Source organism: Prunus avium, chromosome 8 (assembly GCF_965620075.1).
Source record: "Prunus avium chromosome 8, drPruAviu1.hap1.1, whole genome shotgun sequence".
NCBI classification, from domain to species: domain Eukaryota; kingdom Viridiplantae; phylum Streptophyta; class Magnoliopsida; order Rosales; family Rosaceae; genus Prunus; species Prunus avium.
Window position 1 is genome coordinate 37,570,586 of NC_142291.1, and position 24,505 is coordinate 37,595,090.

General features: G+C 36.3%; 4 protein-coding genes across 8 annotated transcripts; 2 read left to right on the forward strand and 2 right to left on the reverse strand.

The window, feature by feature from the left end:
- Positions 1 to 1,061: 1,061 nt before the first annotated feature.
- Positions 1,062 to 7,712, forward strand: LOC110757480 (serine/threonine protein phosphatase 2A regulatory subunit B''beta-like). Of its 3 annotated transcripts, none has more exons than XM_021959098.2 (14): positions 1,064 to 1,530; positions 1,733 to 1,907; positions 2,219 to 2,461; positions 2,625 to 2,730; positions 2,871 to 2,970; positions 3,511 to 3,616; positions 3,782 to 3,872; positions 4,323 to 4,464; positions 4,948 to 5,095; positions 5,200 to 5,309; positions 5,945 to 6,101; positions 6,199 to 6,324; positions 6,456 to 6,606; positions 7,123 to 7,712. In XM_021959098.2, exons 2-13 carry the CDS (start codon positions 1,755 to 1,757, stop codon positions 6,594 to 6,596), a joined length of 1,623 nt encoding a protein of 540 aa, XP_021814790.2. In that variant the 5' UTR covers positions 1,064 to 1,530; positions 1,733 to 1,754; the 3' UTR covers positions 6,597 to 6,606; positions 7,123 to 7,712. The 3 variants fall into 3 exon arrangements, with proteins under 3 accessions (XP_021814792.2, XP_021814790.2, XP_021814789.2); XM_021959097.2 differs by having other exon boundaries at positions 1,065 to 1,530; positions 1,616 to 1,907; XM_021959100.2 differs by having other exon boundaries at positions 1,062 to 1,907; positions 2,219 to 2,428.
- Positions 7,713 to 8,753: 1,041 nt separating this feature from the next.
- LOC110757422 (large ribosomal subunit protein eL14z) lies at positions 8,754 to 10,597 on the reverse strand. Its single transcript, XM_021959012.2, has 4 exons — positions 10,414 to 10,597; positions 9,792 to 9,921; positions 9,572 to 9,684; positions 8,754 to 9,029 (listed from the first exon to the last, which is right to left on the reverse strand). Exons 1-4 carry the CDS (start codon positions 10,516 to 10,518, stop codon positions 8,973 to 8,975), a joined length of 405 nt encoding a protein of 134 aa, XP_021814704.1. The 5' UTR covers positions 10,519 to 10,597; the 3' UTR covers positions 8,754 to 8,972.
- Positions 10,598 to 10,911: 314 nt separating this feature from the next.
- LOC110757537 (Ypt/Rab-GAP domain of gyp1p superfamily protein) lies at positions 10,912 to 16,638 on the forward strand. 3 transcript variants are annotated; one of them, XM_021959189.2, is made up of 12 exons: positions 10,912 to 11,070; positions 11,526 to 11,703; positions 11,935 to 12,030; positions 12,290 to 12,393; positions 13,241 to 13,449; positions 13,940 to 14,062; positions 14,142 to 14,230; positions 15,110 to 15,215; positions 15,294 to 15,391; positions 15,620 to 15,865; positions 15,960 to 16,040; positions 16,183 to 16,638. In XM_021959189.2, exons 2-12 carry the CDS (start codon positions 11,596 to 11,598, stop codon positions 16,195 to 16,197), a joined length of 1,275 nt encoding a protein of 424 aa, XP_021814881.2. In that variant the 5' UTR covers positions 10,912 to 11,070; positions 11,526 to 11,595; the 3' UTR covers positions 16,198 to 16,638. The 3 variants fall into 3 exon arrangements, with proteins under 3 accessions (XP_021814881.2, XP_088101704.1, XP_088101703.1); XM_088245578.1 differs by having other exon boundaries at positions 10,917 to 11,070; positions 11,545 to 11,703; XM_088245577.1 differs by lacking the exon at positions 10,912 to 11,070 and having other exon boundaries at positions 11,077 to 11,703.
- An 827-nt stretch (positions 16,639 to 17,465) lies between these two features.
- Positions 17,466 to 19,303, reverse strand: LOC110757520 (scarecrow-like protein 23). The gene is made up of 2 exons (XM_021959150.2): positions 18,504 to 19,303; positions 17,466 to 18,385 (listed from the first exon to the last, which is right to left on the reverse strand). Exons 1-2 carry the CDS (start codon positions 19,290 to 19,292, stop codon positions 17,639 to 17,641), a joined length of 1,536 nt encoding a protein of 511 aa, XP_021814842.1. The 5' UTR covers positions 19,293 to 19,303; the 3' UTR covers positions 17,466 to 17,638.
- Positions 19,304 to 24,505: the final 5,202 nt, after the last annotated feature.

Here is a 24,505-nt window from a genome sequence, read left to right on the forward strand (position 1 = left end):
TTTGTGAAATTTCAATCATATCCCTGGATTTGGATGGGGGACTTTTCTTTTTTTAATATTGGGATTGTTTTTCTTCCAAAAATATTGGGATCTTTTTGTTATTTTACAAAACCTTCAATGACTCAAATGGGGACTTATTATGACAAATGATAATGATTGGAAAATAGACTTTAACTTTACTAATCATTTTAGTTAGTGGACTCATAACAAAGATTTGATCATATATTTGAAAGAAATTTGTTGCAAAGAGTTTCAAGAAAACGTCTCTCTTTCCTCACTTTTCGTTAGTAGCTAACCTTCCTCATATATTTGAAAAAAAATAATGTCATATTAAAATTGTCACGAACCGAATTCTATTTGAGGATAAGAACCATTGTAATTAGGTTTTTATTGTACCTATCATTCTGTATATGCACAAAAGATATCAAATACTTACTAAACCGCCATTGCAATCATGGTAAAATGAATACAAATTATGATTATCTATATCTATCCAATGCGTAATATAGAAAATATCAAGTATAGTTGGAAGGATCATAACTCCACTATTAACTTCTTCAATCACGTATTTCACGATGTTCATAGAAACACACGTTATACTTAGATACAATTTATATTTATCGTCCACGTGTCTAACATGCGATGATTTGCCTTCATGAAAAATATGATTCTTTCATGTGGATACGAGAATCTAATTATATTATCCTGTTATATATGACGTCGTGTTTTTGAAAGAGATTGACTACCCTATTCCTATCGTCTTGGTGGAGGGAGGCATAGGCCCTCCATTTTTGTTTTCCTCCATGTAGTATTATGTGTATCATATGAAAGATACTAAGGAAAAATGATCAAAATTCAGCTTATGGCTCCCTACAAACGTTGAATCGTGACTTTGCTCATGCTTATCGTGTCACAATCCTCCTACACCCTCCTTCTCGTTTTCTTTATGCTCGCTTTTTCTCTGCCATGTCTTTTACTATATTAGTATTTTCATTAGGATACACAAAAAAAATGTAACTTATGTGTTTAACCACTCAAAAAATTGAATCCATAAACAAATAAATTTGTCTTTCTTTCTTTGAGTTGAGCTAATTGAAGAGAGGTTTGGGCTCACCATGCCCACTCATTCAATTCACACAACAACAGATTTATAGTCAGACCTTGACGAGCAAGTCTCCGGGTCCGGGCGGCAGTTTCCGTTATATAAAGGCCCACGTGGCGCTCATCCTCACGCTCGCCGCCCCTCTATTTTAGCCTTCAAATATTTATTCTTCACTTCTTCTTACAATCTCTCTCTCCTCTTTCTCTCTCCTCTCTCTCTGCCCAAAAAAGACCCTCTCAGTCTTCCCAGGTCTTCACTTCAGACACGAACTCTCAGGGCGCGGTTCTCCGATTTCCGGGACGCAAATGTCCGCTTGAAACCACGAGGTTTCTTGGCGGGTTCTGAGTCTTGCGGCAGCAGAGCATTCGTGGTGAGAATCAGAATTGAAGAAAGTGCTCGTTCGCACAGAGCATCGGAGAAGAGAACTGGTAACTGGTTTTAGAATCTTATTCTGTTGGGGGGAACCTAGGGTTTTTCGTTTTAATTCAAAGCAAAGCTCCGTTCTTGTTTCAGACTTTTCGTTTTCGACCTAGGGTTTTTGAATTTTTGTGTTGAGAATTGAGCCCCAGAGAAAGCGACTGGGTAGGATTGTGATAAGAGTTGAAGAGTCACCGATTGTGATGATTTTAGGAATTGAAGAGTTGAATTCTCAATGGATATAGACGCGGTTGTAGGAGATGTTGGTTCTTTCGATCCTGAGCTTTTACAGCTCCCGGAATTGTCTCCGTTTGCGCTTAAAGCTAGTCCCCAAATTGCCGAGGATTTGTACGCACAGTGGCTTTCGCTTCCTCAAACCGGTCGATTGGTAAATTGCTTACTTTTTTTGTTTATGTACAATTTTTGTTATCAATGTGCATTTCTGGTCCTCAAAGCTATAGCTTGTTGTTCTTGTTTGGATAAGTACAGGGTTTCCATTGTTAGCTTCGTACTTTAATTATAGCAGAGCTGTCGTTGTTGGTAATTGCCTCAGGGATGTTATTACTTTCCTTTTTACAAATAATAGTTTTTGTCACTAAAGTAAAGGGTTTGTATTTTTCTCTATTTTTTATGTATGATTATGGTAGACGTAATAATAGTTGATGTTATCTGATGGTGTTTTGCGGTTTGATTTGACAGGTGAAATCTCTAATTGACGATGCAACCACAGGCATTCCCATCAATGCCCTTGGGAACTCTTCAAGTGCAAATGCTGCCGGGAGCAATTCATTACCTTCCATGTTTCAGGCTGGAAGTACACCCCCACTTTCACCGAGAAGTTCCTCTGGTTCTCCTCGCTTTTCAAAGCTGAAAACTAGTCCTTCTTCTCTGCGATCTCCGCTAAAAGTGGTTAGTGAACCAGTGCGAGAAGCCATTCCTCAGGTCGAACGCAGTTCTAATTGCTCTATTATTATTATTATTATTTTCTTTTTGTAAATATTGTGAGGTTGAAATTTAGTTGTGAACTTGAATGCTGGGGTCTTTTTGTGATGTCAACATTGAAGAATTAAAGCTCATAATGTTGTATGATTTAATATGCTTGCAGTTCTATTTTCAAAATGGCCGTCCACCACCAAAGGAACTTCAGGAGCATTGTCTTTCTAGAATTAATGACCTTTTCGGTGGTCATATGGATGGATTGCAACTTCATGGTGAGATGTGTATCTGATATATAAATTCACCTTTTAGAATTAATGATTTTTTCTGCCCCCTAGCGAATCCACTTCTTAGAGATTCGTGAAACTGAAACCATTGAAAGCAAGGAGTTGATGTTATTTTCATGGTTATGCAGAGTTTAAGTTGGTTTCGAAGGAATTATGCAAGCTACCAACATTTTTCTCTTCTGCTATCTTTAAAAAGATAGATACTAGCTGCAGCGGGATAGTGACCAGGTATGCAGAAAATGTAATTAAGCTTACTAGAAACAATTAGGCCTAGTGTTTATGGGACCTCAATTTGTAATCTCTGGAAGAAAAGATCTATGTAATGCTTCTTCTCATGTGTTTGTTGTTGGGCGATTATGTCCCGCAGCTATCTCTCTCTGTCTCTGTCTCTCTGTCTCTCTGTCTCTGTCTCTATCTCTCCCTGAAGATATGAATAAAGAAAAGGTTGTAAGTATAGAGCCTCCTAGAAGACAAGAATATAGAAACATGAAGTCCTGATATTTGTAGCTCACTTCCTATTGTTTATATTTGATGATAAAGAATTGTAATTTTTATTTGACCTCAGCTTGATCCTACATATTCCCAGTGTAAATATTATTTGCAATCCTTCTACCTTTTGTTGTATTTTTTTTATTCATTAATAGACAGGCTTCTCTTACTTTATAGAACCACGACTATACAAGTCCCCTATATTGTTTCTATGTTTTACTTTTCTTCTTCTTGTTATATATATATAATTATTTGCTGATTTGCATAATTTGTTTGTAGGGATGCATTCGTCAGATATTGGGTGGATGGCAATATGCTGACAATGGATACTGCAACTCAAATATTTAAAATTCTAAAGCAGTCTGATAGCAATTACCTTACTCAGGTATGATTTAAAACTATTATCTATTTGGTATAGGAACATGGAACTTTGGTTTTCTGCGCTGTTAAATGACCATTTATGTCAGTTACTTGCCTTTGATTTCAGACCTTTTGGTTCTGCAGTGTAATTTGTATATTTTACAATTATTTGTCTGTATTGTCAATGCAGGCAGACTTCAAACCCATTCTTCTAGAGCTTGTGGCAACCCATCCAGGGTTGGAATTTTTACATGGAACTCCTGAATTTCAAGAAAGATATGGTATGTTTTTCGTACTTCTACGTAAGTGAAATAATGATTGACTGTTTTTATGTATTCCATGCCAGAGTAAGGTTTATAATTCACTTATCAGAACTGGTTGCATGGTTCTGTTGATTATAGAATAGAGACTGTTTTTGAATGCATAGTTATATCCGGTTAAGATCTCTTGTCCTTTTCAGGTATAATTATTTGTTAAGATCAAAATTTGAAAAGAAATAAAAGAGTTTTATCAGAAACTGTTGCGAACAATCTGGTTGATGTCAGTAGTTGTTATTGCTTTAAACAAATATTGCAAATCATAGATGTAATATATGATTGACTGGAGGTACTTAAAAACTGCCATAAAAAGCATGTATTGTTACATTAGGTTCACTTTTTTTCTATTTAAGATTACATTTTGTTTTTTCATACAAATGTTTTCTTACATAAGCTTCATTTTCAATACCCCAGCTGAAACTGTAATATACAGAATATTTTACTACATAAATAGATCAGGAAATGGTCGCCTTACCCTCAGGGAGCTGAAACGAGGAAATCTAATTGCTGCCATGCAACATGCAGATGAGGAAGAGGACATTAACAAAGTTCTGAGGTTTGTTTATCAACATGAAATTTCAAGTACAAATTACAGTTGATATATATGACCTGTGAGCTGTGTGCTGTGTGCTTTTGCCACCCTGGGGGTGGTGGTGTAATGAGTATTTTTGAAAGTTTTTATTTTGGATTTTGTAATGTTTTAATAGTTGGGAGATTCTCCAATAAGTATTTTATTTTAAGGATTGGTTGCATACTTCTAATCTTGGCTGTTGGATTACATTCATTAAATGTGTTGGTAGTCTCTTAGATGCTATCCAACGGCTGAGATTAGAAGTATGTAACCAATTCTTAACTTAAATACTTATTGGAGAATGTCCCTTAATAGTTTGACCCTTTTTTACCTGGAAGAAGTTAATTGTGGCTGAAAGATATTTTGGAGGAATTTAAGAACAACAAATTTTTATATATTAGATTTCAGGTACTAAATTGTGATAACAAAAATACCAAACCATGTTTTTATTTTTCTGTCAAATTTCAGGTACTTCTCTTATGAACATTTTTATGTTATATACTGCAAATTTTGGGAGCTGGACACAGACCATGATTTCTTGATTGACAAAGAGAACCTCATTAGATATGGTAACCATGCCCTTACCTACAGGATTGTTGACAGAGTATTTTCGCAGGTTGGTGTATATATACTATAGCTTCCTCCACAAACTTCTGGAACAAATTATTTACCTACATGAGGTTTCCATGTTGATTGTGTATTTGCTCAATTCCATTCCAGATTCCGAGAAAGTTTACTAGCAAGGTTGAAGGGAAGATGGGTTATGAAGATTTTGTTTACTTCATGCTGTCAGAGGAGGATAAGTCGTGTGAGCCTAGCCTTGAGTATTGGTATATGTTTCTTGTTTCTTTGTTCTTTTTCCATTTGGTAATTTCATATGGCTTGGAAGTCTTGATATTTTAGAAGCAGAGTCAAGGTTCCTTTTTTAAGTGAAAATAGTAGGTATCTAACCAAGAAAAGAGAGAATCCATGTTTCAATACGTTAATCCAAATCTTGGAAGTTGGTGTAATATTCTAAATTCCTGAAATGTATTCTTTTGCAATATGTTTAAAATAAATTATCAGTATTTTACAGATTAAAATTGTAAAATGGAAAACTAACTTCCCTTTTCCTGTGAACTTCTCTTGACTTTTAAATTTTATTCCCACTTTCCATGGAAATTATCAGAGGCATTTGAATTCAAATATTATAAATAATTTTCTCACCTTCCGTTAAAAAAAAATCTCTTATAATTAAAACTCAGTACGTAAGGAGCAATCTTATATGCCTGAAGTGCTTGTTGGGGTGCTAGTACTCTTTAAATATGAGATTTTAGCATGCGTAAAGTCTTGGAGATAAGTCATGCATATACCATAAACATTGCTGTGATGACAAGCCTTGATTCACCAACCTGGTTTTCTGATGCTATGCTCCCAGTAATTTCTGCTTTTTTCCACATTTATTTAGTCCAATCTTATTTTGTAGGTTCAAATGTATAGATTTGGATGGAAATGGAGTCCTTACACCCAATGAGTTGCAGTTCTTTTATGAGGAGCAGCTGCATCGTATGGAATGCATGGCCCAAGAACCTGTTCTATTCGAGGATATTTTGTGCCAAATAGTTGACATGATTGCACCAGAGGTCAAATATCATCGTCATCATCATTGATATTGTTATATGCCAGATCTTGCTTTCGGTTACTCACTAGACAGGACTACTTTTGAAATCTTACTTGCAGAGGGAAGGTTATCTCACACTAGCTGACTTGAAAGGGTGCAAACTTTCAGGAAATGTCTTCAATATCCTTTTCAACCTTAATAAGTTTATAGCTTTTGAAAGTCGTGATCCATTTCTTATTCGCCAGGTATTTTTGCAGTAATTGGTGTTTTAAACTATTGAATGACTAATGACTACGCATTAGAAAGTTAAAAAAAATAAAATACCGTTTTAATTTTCTGGAACAATAATGGTGCACTGGCATTTTGGATTGAACAGGAACGTGAGGATCCAACTTTGACAGAGTGGGATCGCTTTGCACACAGAGAATATATAAGGCTGTCAATGGAAGAAGATGGTGAGAATGCCTCTAATGGAAGTGTAGAAGTTTGGGATGAATCACTCGAGGCTCCTTTTTAAGTTCAAGAAGGTGAGCTTTTACATTGAGATTTTGTGGTGATATAACAGAAAATATTTTGTTCCTGAGCCTAAACAAGTTTCTCTAGCATCTCAATTGGGGTCATTACCCTAATTCTCGAGCAGAGGATCCAATAGACCTCATTGCTTGCAATTTCATTGGGAGGCTTAAACAACCCCTTAATTTGGTAAATTGTTCTAATTCTGTTGTGAATTCAGAGGCTTGAATTATTCATTTCAATTGTAGAGATGAAGAGAGGAAAATTGAGAAAGAAAAATTGTTCGCTATATGTTATTTTTTAATCAGCACTTGCTTGTCTCTTAGATCTTAGAGCCTAATGTGAATGTGCCATAGCAACTTGCTAAATTCAAACATGTAGTAAGGGTGTGTGGAATCCATGCATCTCTATTCTTAGAGATGATGAATGATCCTTGTAGAAGTTAGTATTTCTTAGGTTTAGGTTGTACACAGCAGCAAAATCATGTGTGTTAGTTAACTGAGTTCTTTGATGTTTTTCTGTTTATGCAGTTGCCTATGAGATAGCTTCAGATGCCTCGTCAAAGTTGCTCATTTCAATGAAGAATCATTTGTTACGTCAAAATGCTCAATGGCACACATCAGCGGCTGTAGTCCTGTTCGACATCAAATCTCAAGCTTGGTCATGTAACCTTCATCAACCGTATTCAAGCAAACCTTGGCACTCATTTTGTGTGATAGACAATGAGCTTGCCCTTTCATGAAATTCAAGGAGGTACAAACTGGAATTCTACAGTGAATTGCTCGTTTGCAACGGGAGAGAGTACAATTAATCATCGACGAGGTAACAGTAGTACATGCTGTTATCGAAGGAGTGAGATTGTTTCCAAAAGCAGCTCACCATCTGGTTGCTTTTCTTCTGGTGCCTCTTTGTAGGTCAAGGCAAGGTGGCTGGCAAGTATGTCTTTGTAAACTTAAGTGCCTTGTAATTTTGCTCAGATGTTCTATTTTGGTCCAACAGCCCCCAAACCATTTTATTCTCGTTGCTTTCTCTGGCTTTATACCTTGTCCATAGCTTATTTTATTGGATTTTTTTAATTGAAAGAATGAAGAAAAGGAAAATGTGCAGGAGTTTGAGGCTTCGTTGTCTTTGCCATGCTCTGTTCAATTGGACAAAGCCTTGGTAACCCGCTTATAAGTTCAGTTGTTTTTTTCTTCAAAAAAATAAAAATAAAAATTATTGTTCTGATTGGTCACGACTTACGAGTCGAACATTGGGGGAGATTATTTGATTTACTGACTTTCTAGGTTTTATACAAAGCACTTTTACTCATAAGCAATTTTTTTAGAAATGCTATTATTAGAAGCCCATTGTAAATTTTATCAGAAAACTTCTTGAAAAAGTACTTCCTCCAAAAAGCACTTTTACAGTGATTTTGCATAAAAGTGCATTTAATTTTTTGGGTTATTCGCAACAATAGTCCATCAACTATACCCCAAGTTACACTTTGGTCACTCAACTCAAATATTAGTTGCAGAGGTCACTCAATTAGGTGTTTTGTTGCACTGTTAGTCCTACTGTCAAGTCTGTTACTTTTTCTGTTTAAAATGATGACGTGACAAGCATCTCTCAGATTATTGATGGGCAAATGTGACTTTTCAGTTCAGATTATTTGTAGCAATGATCTCTCAACTATACTCAGAGTTACACTTTGGTCACTCAATTAAGTGTTGTGTTGCACTATTAGTCCCTACCGTTAGAGATACTTGACGGTAGGACTAACGGTGCAACAAAACACCTAATTGAGTGATCTCTGCAACTAATATTTGAGTTGAGTGACCAAAGTGTAACTTGGGGTATAATTGAGGGACCATTGCTGCGAATAATCCTAATTTTTTTTGGCCAAATGCTTTTAAAAGTGCTTTAAACTTTTCCAGAAATAGTCCCGCTTAAAATCTGCGCAATTTGACAGTTCTAACTTATTTTAAAGACAATTCCTCTCAGCCAATGTGGCATAACAGCACCTTTATCAAGTTCCACAACATTACCGTTGACCCCTTGCACCTCCCTCAAAGGCTTTACACGAGGAGTTGGATTCTCTGTTTTACAAACCAGATCAAAAAACGAAGACGTGGGAATATGAAGGCTATCAAATTGCCCACAAATATGATTCAACATGATATGATAAAATTGAGAAGGAAAGTTCCTTGGCTCCATTTCATTTCAAAGAAAATTCATACAAGGTTTATAGAGATAATCACTTGTGGCTGGTTCCCACTCATAATAACTATGACCTAACCAAAATATCAAGTTACTGCCACCACTACGAATCAAAACATAAAGAGACAACTCAAAACTATTGCAACAAGGCTGCAAAAACTAAAGAGTACAGATTCAAGACTCAGGCTGCACTCTCCTTTTTGAGTTTCGTTAGCTCCTGCCTGATGATTCCCGCCCTCTGCACAAACACAAAAACAATGCATAATTATTAATTAGTTATACCAGCTCACAAAGTCAACATTTAGACAAAAAAAACAAGGTTATCAGATCAAACTTTTAAAAGTTTAATTATCTACTTTGTGTTAAAGATTCATGCTCTTTGTATGCATGAGCTAGTATGCAATCTTCATCCACGCATTAAGAAATAACTAAGTGCGAAAGACCAAGTTATAATTCTAGAAGCCGTTTGACAACTACCATGCAATTAAAATTGAAGAAACAATTTTAGCTGCTGGTAGAAATTACAAGGATCTTAAAAGCAAGAGATACCTAATTGGCAGAGTCTAACATTCATGAATTTAGCTCCTCCACCCAAAAAGAGTGTAGGGGGGCCTTGGGTGGAGAAAAGGAAGGGGAAAGGGATGAAAACCTAACCCTCAAAGGTTTGATCAACCTCTCACCCAGCGAATAAAAAGCTTATTAACATACAAACTACAAATAAAAAAGAAGAGGAATCTCAGTTTTTCAGGATAATACAAGTTTGAGAGATCAAAAACACACCTTGATCTTTGCCAACATGAGCTTAAACCTATCAAAATCATTTAGTGCAGCTCTTCTCTTCTGCACTATCAGCTTCCTGCCCCACGAGCTGTTTTCCCATTTGTTCTTTACGTCTGCCAACCACAATATGAAAACTCAACTCAGTTGGGAACAAGCAAATAAATATAAAAAAAGGTAGACGACTTAAATCCTCATCTTTCCATAATCACTCAAAACTCACCAGCAGCCTCCATGGCAGCAATCAGAGTCTTCTTCTTAGGAACCCTTTTGATGTCAATGGTAATATCAGTGAGAGTAAGCCTCTTGAAATTCAATTGGGTCCTCACCATGTCAGGGGCATCAACAAGAGCCTGCAAAATAAAATGCAGGTCTGCTAAGTTTTTATATCAAACTTAAAAATTCAGTATCAAACGACACACGCTTAATCCAGAAAAACAAACTTAAATATTCAGTATCAAACGACACACTCTAAACCGACCAGCCCAGACCCCAGAACCGCACAGGCGCCGCCTAACTCCCTGGCGCTTACCCCTAACGATTAGGGTGAAATCGCGGTGGTGTCCTCCCGCCTAGCGCCTAGCGCCTAGGCCGATTTTTCGAACTTATTTTATTTTGTGAAAAAGCATTACACTTTGTAAGTATTCAATGGTAAATGCATGTGTGCTATGTTGTGCTGCTTGTAAATATTCCACAACCCATCTATTTCAAAGTAAACCAGCATTGAAAGAACAACAAACGCATACCCTTTATTTTAATCACAAGTTTAAATGGTGAAGTAGAAAACCTTGAACCTAAACGGATTGAGAAAAAAGGCATTTGCGTAAATAAACGTAACAACATACCCTGTTTTGGTCGAGGACATCGACGATCACGACGAGCCTGCCGTAGTCTTTCCCGTAGTTGACGAGGGCCACTCGTCCGATCTCAACGTATCTCTTGAACGGCATTTTTCAGATCCTCTGAAAAAAGTAGGGCAGAGGAGTCGGAGAAGATGAGTGAGGAAAGAGGCCGAGCTAGGGTTTGAGATGTGAAGAAATAGGGTTTTGTTCAAGCTGAGCCCAATCACCTGCGGTCAAGTTTATCGTAGAATTTCTTAGGTCGTAATTCTATTGGCTAGAGTGTGTAAGAATAGTTCTATTTTCTTGCGTGCCCTTACATATTCTTATTTTTACAACTAGGACCTATTTATACTTTATTTGAATAAGTGCCCCAATGGTTTCGTTTTGACAGAGTCAGGCTCGGTGTAAAAATGGTGGGGGCTGGCTGTTGCCGCTTTGGGCTAACTATAATCCAAAAAAGGGCTTGTGAAATAAAAAAAATACCGTTAAAGCAGATGTATTTACAACGTCCTTTTCTATAATATTTTCGCGTCTTCTTCGCTCCCATCTCTCTCTCTCTCTCTCTCATCTCTGTGTGATTTTTATCATCTTGAAGAAAGCTCAAGGAGGTTGAAGCATTTTCAATTCAAATTTGAATTTCTAAGACTCCAGTTAGTGAAGGTACATAAATCTACATGTTTGAATGATGTTGTATGCATGTGATATTTAGAAACAAAACAAGATATGTGAATCTGGGTTTCTCTTGATTCAAGGCCTTTTGTTATAGGATGGATAGTTCAAAATGCAGTCTTTGGAATCCTAATGTTCAAATTATATTTCATTTGATTCATTACAACGAATATTAAGTTATAGGGAATTTTGGGTTTATCTTAAAAATTGATTTTGAGATATTGACATGTAAAAACTTGCATTTTTCATAGGGATGATATAAATCATAATGTTGAGAAAATCTGGGATTTTGGGTATAATGGTGGTTGTTTGTACCATTTGGATGGTAATGTATTGGGATCCTATATGTTTGTGTTACTTCCCTTTAAGTCATCATTCGACTATATGTGATCTTCTTAGTGTTTCTGGTTTGTTTATGTTTAAGTGGTACTGACTCTTTATTTTAGTTTTGGTTCCCAACCGAAGAAAAACTGAAAGGGATTGAATTGATTTTTGGATGCTTGGTTGTGAGAGACAATGGCGTTGTTTTTTATGAGGAAAGCTTCGACAGCTGAGTTGGATGTTTTCTATCCAATTAGACCAGAATGCCAAGTTGATGTCCCGAAGACCCGGTTTAGGCTCAGGGTGTGCCCTTTTCACTTCATTCTGTTTGCTAATATATTGTTTAGTTTTATAACACAATTCAGTTCAACATCACCTTATATAAGACTTTAATTATTGCTGCTAACATAATATTCTAGTGTTTTTCATTGCCAAGTTTCATTTATGCACCACTAATGCTCAATCACAGTATGATTACTTATTGTACTTCTATGGATGTATATGATCCATGTTTAAAACTTTAAAATTTTGCAGGCTGGGAAAACTCTTAGTGCAAGAAGATGGCATGCTGCGTTCTCTGAAGACGGTCACTTGGATATAGCCAAAGTACTAAGACGAATCCAACGAGGGGTAACCTTCTCCTATATATATATATATTTTTTGTTTGGGATTTGTTGGGGGGTTGGGGTGTTGTTTTATGTCTCTGTTGGCATGTAGATGTAGGATATAACAAATACATGACATAATTTTTCTTAACAAACACATCAAATATATTTTTATTCTTGGTGGTGTTAGATACACCATACATGTTGCTCCTTTGGTGTAAGTTAAAAATTGTATGTGTATGATATTAAGTATATATATCTTCTTAATTCATTTATTATACTAGGGTGTCCATCCTGAAATCAAAGGTGTAGTCTGGGAATTCTTGTTAGGTTGCTTTGATCCAAATAGCACATTTGATGACCGGAATCAGCTCAGGCAGCGCCGGAGGTAAAACATTTTGTTTAATTCTGATTTAATATGTCTCTCAATTTAAGCACTATCAAAAGCAACAGAGTATACTTCGCTCCTCATATGCTATCTGTAACATGTTTAGGGGGTTATATTAGTTACAAGAAGGGGTTTCAGTTATATTAGTTTTTCTTTTAGTGTTATACATAAGACTGTGCTGTAGTTGTTTGGAAGTTAAGAGGGGTGCAGGTAAGTGAGGCTTGGAGAGCAGTGCCTTTATTTTTTGATATGGCATATAACAGGGATGAGCGGCCTTTGAAGGGGTAGAGAATCCATTTCTATTCAAGTTGGTGTCTCTAGGTTGTGCCTCTCATGGATTTTAGATCATCCAGATTTGTCTGATCTTCATATTTCTATAGTTCAATAGATGCTATTGATTTCAGAAGCTGGTTTTCCTTGGATCATTGGGGCCCTTTTGCTTACTGTGTACTTGGTTTCATGCTTTGCCTTTTTCAAATATATTTTTTTAACTATTAAATTTCTAAATCTTTATGCCATCCAGGTGCTTTAGATTCTTTTTTATGACAACTGTTAGTTGTTTTTGCATTATTCATGCTTACCTACATACATGTTATGTCTTTTCCATCATGCTCCAGCCCATTGAACCTTTGTTTTGTGAGCCATATGCCCTTTAAGGTTCAAGCCTTTGTTTATAAAATTCTACATCTGAGTTGCCATATAGGTATAAGTGGTTTTCCATATTAAAATTCTCGTTATGTTTTTTTTTTTTTCCTTTAAAGAAAAAATCCTATTGGCATGCTGTCCATCCTGCATTCTTTATTTTGATTGAATATTGTGAGTTCATGTATAACGTTGACCATTTTAGGGAGCAGTACAGTAGATTGAAATCTGAATGCCAAAAGATGGTTCCAGTTATTGGCAGTGGAAAATTTCTTACAACACCAATCATCACAGATGATGGCCAACCAATAGAAGAATCAGCAAATGGCAATATAAGTAACAATGGAGGGGATGCAAACCATGCTACTTTAGACAAGAAAGTGATTCAGTGGAAGCTTTTCTTGCATCAAATTGGTATATATCTGTTGTACGTGTTGCAAATCTACATTCTTTGGATAAGTTTTGAACCTAAGATCCAACCTACCCATTTGATAAAATCTCAGTTTTCTGTTGTTTTCACTCTTTTGGGTGTTGCTTTCAGTAAAATGATCAACAAATGTCCTTTAACTGATTAAGGAAGAAAACCAGAACACTAACTTAACTTGACACTTCTGTATTTCTTTTCTCGAGGGACATGTTTTACACTTATTATTCATGCATGAATGTCCAACATTGATATGTATGATACTTTTTAACTTTTGTCATAATGGTTAACATTCTGAGACATATATATTTGGATATCTAATGGTTATTTTACCTTTTGTTAATACTTAATTTAGTTTTTAAATATTTTTTATAGTTCAAATTCTGAATCTGATCTATTTTGGTATCTTATGGTTATTTTAACTTGTGTTAACTTTTAACAGTGGTTAACTCAAGTTCAACTGGGGGATTTGGCTTGTAGGTTTGGATGTTGTTCGCACAGATCGATCACTTGTCTTTTATGAGAGTCAAGCTCATCAGGCCAAACTTTGGGACATTCTTTCAGTTTATGCTTGGGTGGACAACGATATTGGTTATGTTCAAGGTGAAGTTACTGAATCTCAGTGATATTCTATCAAAGTTGAATAGTATAGGTGACAGTTATAATGGCCATTTGCGAGCAGGAATGAATGATATATGTTCGCCAATGGTAATTCTTATTGAAAATGAAGCAGATGCCTTTTGGTGTTTCGAACGTGCGATGCGAAGGCTGGTATTAATATTTCTTCCCTTGATGATACTATTATTGAATTGCATGTTTGGATGGACCAGTGTTGTTTGACTCTACTTTTAATTTTCCATGAACTTGTTTTGAGTGATTCCGAACAGGTAGTATATAATGACACTGGGATCTAGTAATTGCCTTCTAGTACCATTATGAGCAATTTTGATTGTCTTACTCTTTTGGTACTATGAACACAAATTTAATGAAAATGTAGACTGAGTCCTGACTATTCAAATTTATCATGTAGACTAGAATGGATGTCAGAACACCAAAATGGAGAAGTGAATTATTAGTAGAGGGCTTTAGAAGGACAAGAGGAAGGCCTGAAGTGATGGTACACCCTTTTGGGCAGTTGAGAAAAATGTACCGAGAATGGATTTCAGGATGTTTAGATGGATGATTGGCAGCCCTAGAAGGTATCTTGGAAATTGATTCCTTACAAAACACTGCAAATGGATTTCTTGACAATATAATAAGCGGAAGTGCTCTAGTCAGTGGCTCTGATTAGCCAACATGATTCAATCTTAGGCGCTAAAAGTAGGTTAAAAGTAGGCAAGTTGCTATAGTTAAATCAACTCTTAAACCTTAGTCAAATTAATGCATTCAACATATTTTGAAGAATAGTTGGGTTTGGTTTGTAAATCGACTAATTAAATACTCATTTAGTTTTGTTCATCTGGTGTTTCTAATTCCGCTCTGATAGATATCTATGGATGACAAGAAAGTTGTTAATGGTCTTTTGGGGACCTTGAGGCTGATTTTTAATATTTTATTATTTATTTTTTGAATGATGTGTTAGATGTTTGGTGCTTGTGATATGCTTCTATTAGGGTATAATTCAGATTCCTGCTTTTGTTTCGAAAACAGAGAGAAAATTTTAGGTGCAGTGCTAGTTCGATTGGGGTGCAATCTCAGCTGAGTACACTCTCCCAAGTAATCAAAACTATTGATCCTAAACTTCATCAGCACCTCGGTAAGACTTCCTTTATGCATGTCCACTAACACAGGCCCTTAGTACTCAGCTAAAACTCCATTTCCTTGTTATTGTCAGAGGATCTAGATGGTGGGGAGTATTTATTTGCATTTCGCATGCTGATGGTCCTGTTCCGAAGAGAGTTTTCCTTTGTGGATTCACTGTATCTTTGGGAGGTGAGGAGGAAAACTGTACTCATTTCCCTAACTGGGTTCTCTTTTATTGATAAATAGCTACTTCCTTATGGATGATGGATGAGATTTCGTTGCATTCATGTTGTCAATTTCTGATGTGAATTCAAATTTTAGGTCTCATGAATCTGAATGTAATTAATGTCTTGGAGTTTCTTTCTTTGCTCTTCATTCATAAGCTTGTTTTAAGACAGTAATATAGATTGGTTTCAGCTGATGTGGGCCATGGAATACAACCCAAACATTTTCTCATCATATGAAGTGCCAAGTGGTGGCGCCACACCATCAAATGTAAATGACAAAGAACTAAAGCAATACGGCAAGTTTGAGAGAAACATTGTGAAGACAGGATACACAGAAAAACATGGTGCACTTTCCGTTTTTCTTGTTGCAAGTGTTCTTGAGACCAAGCAAAAGCAACTTTTAAAGGAGGCTACGGGTCTAGATGATGTTGTCAAGGTTTCTCTCTCTCTCTCTCTCTCATGTGCAGGTGCGGGTGCACACTCATGTTTACTTATATTTATATCTTCATTTATCTCATATTGGTCTCCAGATCCTAGGTGACATAACTGGAAATCTGGATGCTAAAAAGGCATGTAATGAGGCATTGAGGATTCACAAAAAGTACCTCAAGGTATTTTCTTCCTCCTTTTATCACGTTTATGTCTCTCTCTCTCTCTCTCTCTCTCTCTCTCTCAGAGGCTCTCTTCTTTTTGTAATTATCTTCTTGGGTATATCATTAGTGTTGATTTAGAAACTGATTTGTTGGCTTGCAGACTGTGAAGCAATAGATAATTTCCTGGGATATCAAACCGTTTACCGAAGTTTTGCACCCAGGTGTTGGTGAGTTGGTGACAACATGGGACCTTCAGTTCTCTCTCTCTCTCTCTCTCTAAAAAAACAGAGAAGCAATGTACCTTATTGGGCATCGGCTTGTATACTTGCCCCCGTATAGAACAAACAGAGAGAGAAGAAAACAGAGAAGCATGGTGTCATATTATGTAAATTCAAAGTTACTAGGGTTACAGAACATAAAATTTTGAACCAAATGCTTCTTTGGCAATGGCATTATGAGCTTTCATTACAATTTTTTTCCCTGGTCACATGGGTAGCAAAGCTCAGAACAAAACAAAGATGAGCTCTCCCAATATCGCTTGTATTAAAGAAAACAAAAACAAAGATGAGCACTTTGATTTTTGAGAAATACCTCAGCTGTGGTATTCTATTCGCAATTATATGCTATAACCTTAAAATTATCACAGCCATGATTTTATATCTCAAGGTCATCATCTTCACAGCATCTTGCACACACTGGCCTAATTCGAACTGCAGTGCTGAGGCAGTATTTCTTGCATGGACCAGGGGCACTCTGCATCTAAATAAATAAATATTTTAATAAACTAATAAGAATTCAAACAAAAGACTTGAACATTACGATTTCTAGATTACAAATACATAAATAAATATTTAATAAATAAAAAAAGAGAAGCAAAAATGTGGAACATTATAGAATAGAAAATTACCCCAAGCATGACCTGGTGTTGGTGGAAGTTGATCCTGAAGAGATGGCAACGGGTCAAAGGTGGCTTCTGTGAACAGAAGATTGGTAGCCACCAGCAACAAGAACATGCAAAGGACAGTTCTTTAAGATGACATTTTGACCTAGACGAATTCTCGAATGGATTTTCTTTGTTTGTTTTGTTTTGGGTGTGTTTGATAAAAGAAAAAGGCTTACACTCTGCTTTTTATAGAGGTGGTTTATGATTCATTGCATACATTTTATTTCTATGGAAACTTGGAATAATATCATGGTTTACAGGGAAGGAGCTCAATTGTTTTTTTTTAATTATCCCAAGTTTTGATATAAATAGAAGTTTACACAAACTTGAAATTTGTGTCTGTGAATTGAAAATTTGTTAAAGTGAACGGGAATGTAATTTTTAAGATCCATCCCCTAATTTCCTTTTAAGAGAAGTCGTTACGGTTTTCACTCATTCCTAATTTCTTACATAAAAACTTGAGATAATGAAAAAAGTGCATCAGCTTCCAACACCATTCCTATTTTCCAACTTACCTTTTAAATTATTTCCATTCTCTATACCTAATTTAATCTTTTTGAAAGGGAAAAAAACACATAGTTCTTGAGGTGAAATTCTAAATTACATAAGGTCTCTCGAGACTTCCAACACATACCCAAAAAAAAAATATTGTAATTATATAGCCTAGCTCTAGCTACCTTGAAGCATGAGAACAAGTCCATGCAGAAGCAACATACAAACTAGTATCCTTCCACCCAAGCCTAATAGTCCCATCTCCTTGCACAAGGCTATACCCATGTGTAGGAGGAAACATGTTCAATATCAACTGAGCTTGAGCCATTGAATTGGCACTCATCCCTACTTGCATGAACCCATTTCTCCCCCCAAGCTCACTCCTCCACTGCCTGAACTTGTCCTCCCCACTTCTCGCCGGCCCCCCGATCGCCAAAATGTTGTTGATCTCCCTATAAAACAGGCAGTGCTCCACATTGTGCCTGCCAGGGTTGTCGCCAGGCAAATATGACTCTAGTGAGTCAAACATGGTCGAATAGTAATGTAGTGACCCAACAAAACGGTCCAAAAATGAGCCACTATGTGACATGTCTTGCTCTACCAATGTCACAATTCTTGGTGCTAGTTCTTCAATCAATCTCATTGTTTTCCAATCGGGGCCGGTTGCGTCATAAAGCGAATGCTGAAGCCAATGCACGGCTAGAGTCTCCCCTCTCCTTACTTGCACCATGGAAGCATCTATGTCACCTACTTTCCTCACAATTGGATGAAATTCGAAGGATAGCCCTAGTCGCTTAGCGAAATTGGAGAGCTGTTTACCGGTCTCCATCAAAATTTCCGATGATGTTCCCACACCGGTCATTCGCAAGTGTGGAGGGCCCTCCATTCGTGTCGCGAGGATGTGAAACAAGGCTGGCCATTGCAAACCCTGCGCACACAAAGTATTCAACATCGATGTTAGTTGATTTTCAAATACACATAAATATCGACAAAATATCAATATATATATCAAGAGAATTATAAAAGTATTTGGATAAATCACATGCCTGCATGATGTCGAGGTCAAGAATGTGAACCCTATCGTGGCGGTGAAAGGCCTCGAGGATGGCTTGGTTGGAAGTGAAGTGGGCAAACTTGATGAAGGGGGAGATTGTGTTGAAGACTTGAAAAGCACTATGAATGCTTTTGTAATTCACCAAAGGAGTGCAAATGCCTAACCATGAGTTGATAACCCTACTAGTCATGGCCTTGGCGAAATAGGCCACCACGCGCTCAGCGCATGATGGCCCATACGGCGAGGCCATTTGGCTCAGCTCAAGAAGCATCCGGTGGGCCTCGGGGAGGTTGTCAACAGAGATGGCCACCGCGCATTCGAAGAGGAGGGTGATTAGTGATAAGCCATGCTCATCAAGCTTGCTCATCCCTCTTGCCCTAATGTTGTTATCTGCATGGAGTTGAAGCTCATTCCCCCATTGAAGCTCATGGTCATGATCACCATAGCTTCTCTGACTGATTTTACTCGGACTAATTAAGTCGGCGGAGAGAGATGACGGGACAAAATAGTCCTCGGATATTTGCAAGGTGTCTGTGGTGGTGGTGGTGGCGGCGGGTTCAGGCAAGTCGTCTATGAGCTGTTTGGTGATATGTTCCACCCACTGAGAGAGTTCACTTCTCTCCAAAGTTACAAACCGGTTTTCAATAGACTTGGGATTGGGGAAAGTATTGGAGGTTGGATTATTTTGAAACCCAACAACAGGACTGGGATAGTTAGTCCAAGGTTCATGGGATTGGATCATATTCATAGTTCCATGAGCCATTTCAAATTTTGCTTTCATCAAAATCACAAATGAAGATAGGTGGTGATGAAGGGGGTGTTAGAAAATAGGAGGAGTTTATTTTTAAAGGTGGTGGGCAGAGAAAAGGTCCTGTGCATGACATAGCAGAATTTTGGCACTTGTTTGGTATTGATGGAAAGGAATGGCCGGCATATCCAAGACATACAGAAAAGGTTAGCATGCTACAAGCCAAGACCCACGTCAGTCAGGTAGTGATTTTCTTATATATTATTGATTAATGATCATGATGATAATATTGTGTGTTAGATTTGTACAAAAACGATAATGAATTCATTTCAATTTTATGTACTGCTTGAATATAATAGTAGTAGAATATGATTTTTAGCGGATATTCAAAAATAATTCATCAAAAATACCAAAAATAAATAAATTATGCACATACATCAAACGGGTATTGGCAGGAAGGTAGGAGTACTACTAATATTTTCCATTAATTAATTTGGGTTTTCAGGTAGATGATCAACGATTTGATTAATGTTACTTTGATTAGAAGTATTCATACATAAAAGTGTGTTGTAATTATATAAAATACAATGTCACTATCCATATATGTATATAATCCATATTCTATCTAGATCTAGATGAAATTACAAATCAAGAAGATGAGGAAAGAAACAACTAACCCACTAAATACTTCAGGACAACTGTTAATGATGGCTGCTGTGAATAAATTAAGATATTAATAAATTAATATTATTTTAATTTTAAAATAAATAATTCATCATATTCAGACTTTTGGATTGTCTCTACCGTAGTCTGTGGTTTTAGATGTATTGTTTGAAATATTTTGTTTCTTATTGTTTCTTATATGGAGGCATATTGGCCCACAGGAAAAGACATTTTGGCGACACACCAAAATAAATTATTCCCAAAATTAAGTATGAATGAGTCAAGGATTGAACTTGTTTGGTTTCTGGGTTTGGATTGAATCATTTCCATCTGATAGCTTAATTTGACGATTTCTTAATTGACAGCCTCATACTTTAGAGAGTTGTCCAAATTAGCTAAAAACCCATTTGGCCATAATGTTATAGAATTGGCCCCCACCAATTTGGCCAGCAAAGTCATATTTCTGAGGTCAGATCGTCAACCTAAATAAAGAGAGAATAAAAGACCAGAAACCATCAAACCTGTCAAGATCTAGGGTCCAAGTCCTAGTCAACCAGTTTGGATCTTAGCTCAATTTCCTTTTTTTTTTAAAATAAAAAAAATCCTTTGTTTAAGAAAAAAAAAATCCTCACACATTACCGTTGAGGTTTTGTTTGTTTTGCAGAATCAAAACCAAGGGAATTAGCTGAGCATTTTAGTACTAAATTTCCACATTTTACTTTTCCCATCTAAAATCTACAACTAAAGAAAGAGATAATTAAGTTTCACTTTTCCATTATGACGCTCTGAGTAATACTACAGACACCAACTGATATGACTGTAGTTCATTAATTTTCATTCGGAGTTCATTATGAACTTTATTTATTTACAGTAAATAAGAAATTGTTGCACCAGTTTGTGTCTAAAAGTTGATGAAGATCCAATTGCATGTGTTTTCGTGGATCACAAGTTTTAGTTTTATGTGCCGTCGTTTTGAAGCTTTATTAGTATGAACTCTTCAACCTATGTGCCATTTTTCTCTCCAGTCAATTGAGAACGGATATGAGTGGTTCAATGTCTAATTTAAATACAGAAATGGTAGCTGAATGATGGTGACTCTATATTGTCCTAAAGTCTTGCCAAATGGCACTCTCAGAGAAAGCATGGACCCACCAGGAATATATAGAGATAGCCGTGGAGAGTATCTTTCGAATTATGCCCTATTTCATTTGGCCTCAAATCAAGTCATCAGATTCCTAATTGACCTGCATTCCACAAAATCTTCGTGCACTTCTGTTTTCGACTGAGAAAGAAAGAAATTAAATAAATACAATAATAATAATAAAGTACAAGACACAGTCACATATTTTGTATTTTGCTGGCTCGAGCATGCGTGAAAAATCACGTCAGCTGTCATCATTCACCACAATGAATTTGATCAATTTGGTTTCTAAGCAACAACAAAAAGAAAAGGGAAAATAAAAATAAAACTACAAAAAATATGATGTCTTTCGCGGCAAAATTTCTCCTGAACAAACCCTAAACTCTCATATCTATCTCATATAATCTTCTTACAGCACCGGATCAATGCAGTGGCTTATGAATCCTCTTATGTTTTTTTAGTTCCTGGTGAGTTCGGTTTTTAAGATGTAAAATTGTTTTTACTCATTGTTTTGCAATAGTTGCGTCTATTATTTGTATATTTTATTATTTGCAATAGTTGCGTTTATTCAGATCATCAAGCTTTAAGGTACTTGAGTTCTCAAAAGAAGTTGAATTAATGCTCAACATGTCAAATGGAGTTCCTACTTTCAAGATTTCAACTTTTCTCTCAAGTATTGTACAAGACTGGGGAATCTAAATACAAAGTTGAAGATGCTTTGAGCATAAGGAATCTGTTATTAACTAAGATGAGTCATCAAGTTATTGGGTTTGAGGAGTTAAAAGATTAGTATGTTACAGATCCATATTTCAGCTCTATAGAATATGAACTCCAAAGTCCTACTGGTTGAAAGATGCATCCATTTCGAATGCTTGATGGGTATTTATTTAAAGGCAATTTGTTGCGTATTCCTGAGGGATTGTTACGTGAATAAATTATCAAGGAGTTTCATGGTAATAGATTAGGACATTTCAGTAGGGATAAAACATTGGCTATGGTGACTGATCATAATGTACAAAGATGTTGATAGACTGGTTCGGAAGTGTCAAATTTGTCAGTTTGGCAAAGGAAGTTCACAAAACAAGAAATTAAACCAAATCCTAGTTAAGATAGGAAAATAATTAATTGAATAATTGAATACAGCTAAAACTTAGCCCTTTTTGGCTAGGATGGATGCTCGTGCATCACAAGTCAATCCTGCCTTTTTCAATAAACAATATAAAACGATTCATTCATAAATTGTGATGCTAAACTAAATACAATTAAACCTTAAACATTTGTCCTCCATATTATTCACTACCTAATAAATCATCACTATCCTTTGATTTTTCAATTAGTGAAGGAGACCTCACATGGTGTCAACTTTTGGAATGAATTGTTGATGTATATATGTACAACATTTCAAAATATACTTTGGAATGAATTCGATCAAAAGGTTAATGCCCTTCTTTTTCTTTTCATTTGTTCAGAATTGCTCTTCTTTTTTTATTCGTGGGTAATCATTTGTTTATCAATGATTCTTTTGGATGTTATTTGTTTTTAAGTTGCGTTTTTACCTTCATTTCAGTTTTAATTCCAAATTCAAATTTTCAATTGAGATTGTTAGCCTTATAAAAAAGTAGGAAACTATTATTTGCGGCAGATAATTAATTAATAAATTGCATGCTGAGAAATTCGATTAATAAGTTCGATAGAATAAGAAACTTATTTAAAAAGAATTTCTTTACCAGCCTAGGAAAGAAACTTTTCTTTCCAACCATTAAGACGATGCTAACATACCTAAATAATTCCTTCTTACCCCTACCAGCCCGTCGTCCACCTCGTGCTGCCTTCCTGGCCGATGCAGAAATAAATAAAAAAGGCATCTATATCTATATCTATAATTTCCTAAAAAATTATCTATAGAAATTATGAAAAAAATAAATTATATATCTATATAAAGGCACAGGCAAAGGCATCAAACCCTAAAAAGGATTTGTCTTCTCTTCTCTCCACCCATCACTCGCTCGTTCCAAGAAAGAAACAATGATTGACGAGTCGATGCGAGTCGTTTTAGAGATGATCGACGCTGTGATGAAAAAAAGAGATGCTATGTCTGGCGCGACTGAGACTGTATGCATGCGTTTCTCTCTCTCTGTCTCTCCCCTTTTTTTTTCAGTAAATTTAAAAAGTATGATTGTTGTTGATTTTTTTATGAAAAAAATTCTATCCAATTTGCCATTCAGTTACCTCCCCTTATGTCAAATCTCAAGATAGAGGAGAAAACAGACGACCCTCCTGGACGACGGCAGGAGGAGGAGGAGGGAGAGCAGGATTCGAGCGAGTAAAAATCCTCACTCATTTAGTTTGGCCTCTATTCTTGTAAGTTTTAACGTGTCCTCATGTATGATATGATTTTCCCCTCTTTCCCATTCTGCAGGTATGCCGAGTCTGTTCTTGGTTTTCTTCATGAATCTACCGTAGATTATGTGAAGGAAGCATGCGACACGGAGGAGATCGTCATAGGGCTATGAAGTCCATCTGCAGATTGTTTGCAAGTCTTCAATCGGTAAGATCCTGACCTAACTAAACTTGTCACTTGTCTCTATAACAATTTGGGTATGTCTTTTCCTTTTTTCTGCTATTTTTATTTATTTATTTATTCATTATGCTGCTAGTTTAGATGTTGGTACAACCATTCGTGATAAGGTAATAACCAGTGTGATTACCAGTTTTCATCGTCTTCTTTTCAAGATTTGGCACTTCAGTTGTTTTTGTGAGGTCTATGATTTGCATATTAACCACATGCAAAAGCCTTTTCTCTGCTCTGGAAACATCTGGGTTCTTTGATCGAGTAAAACAAAGTGATTCTAATTCGATATATAGGGGGATTTTTAATTCCAGGAGTCAAAGCATGATGTGGTGGTCATCTATGTAATCAAGATATGCATGCCTTTACTTTTTGTTTGTTTTGTTGAGAGTTAAGCTGCATACTAGCTTTGAATCAAGCTGCAGAAGTTAAGCCTGCAGATTAACAGTGAAGAGGATGAAGAAATCAAAGGAGCTGAAGAACTTTCCTTTTATAGCAATAGCCGTTAAAGGTTATGTCCAACGGCTAGTTTTCTGTCTATTTTGGGAAACTCTACAGCTGTCTTTCTTAGCTGTCTTAGTCCTATCTGTTGTAACGATTCCTTGCCTAGGTGTAAGAATCGTAGCCTCCAATGACCTTGAAAGGCTGGAGATGAATCCTTGTGTCCTAGATATTTTTAGGATCTGTTTTTGACAGAATGAGTCATGCATATATTCTGTGTGTTCTTGGCTCTGTTGAATATACAAGAAAATATACTGAAACAAATATACTCTCTGAGTTTTCTCTCCTCTGCATATGTTGCTAACAAAAGGTTTTTGTTTTGTTGCTAACCAGAAAGTTTTATACCAAAAATCAACATGGTATCAGAGCTGT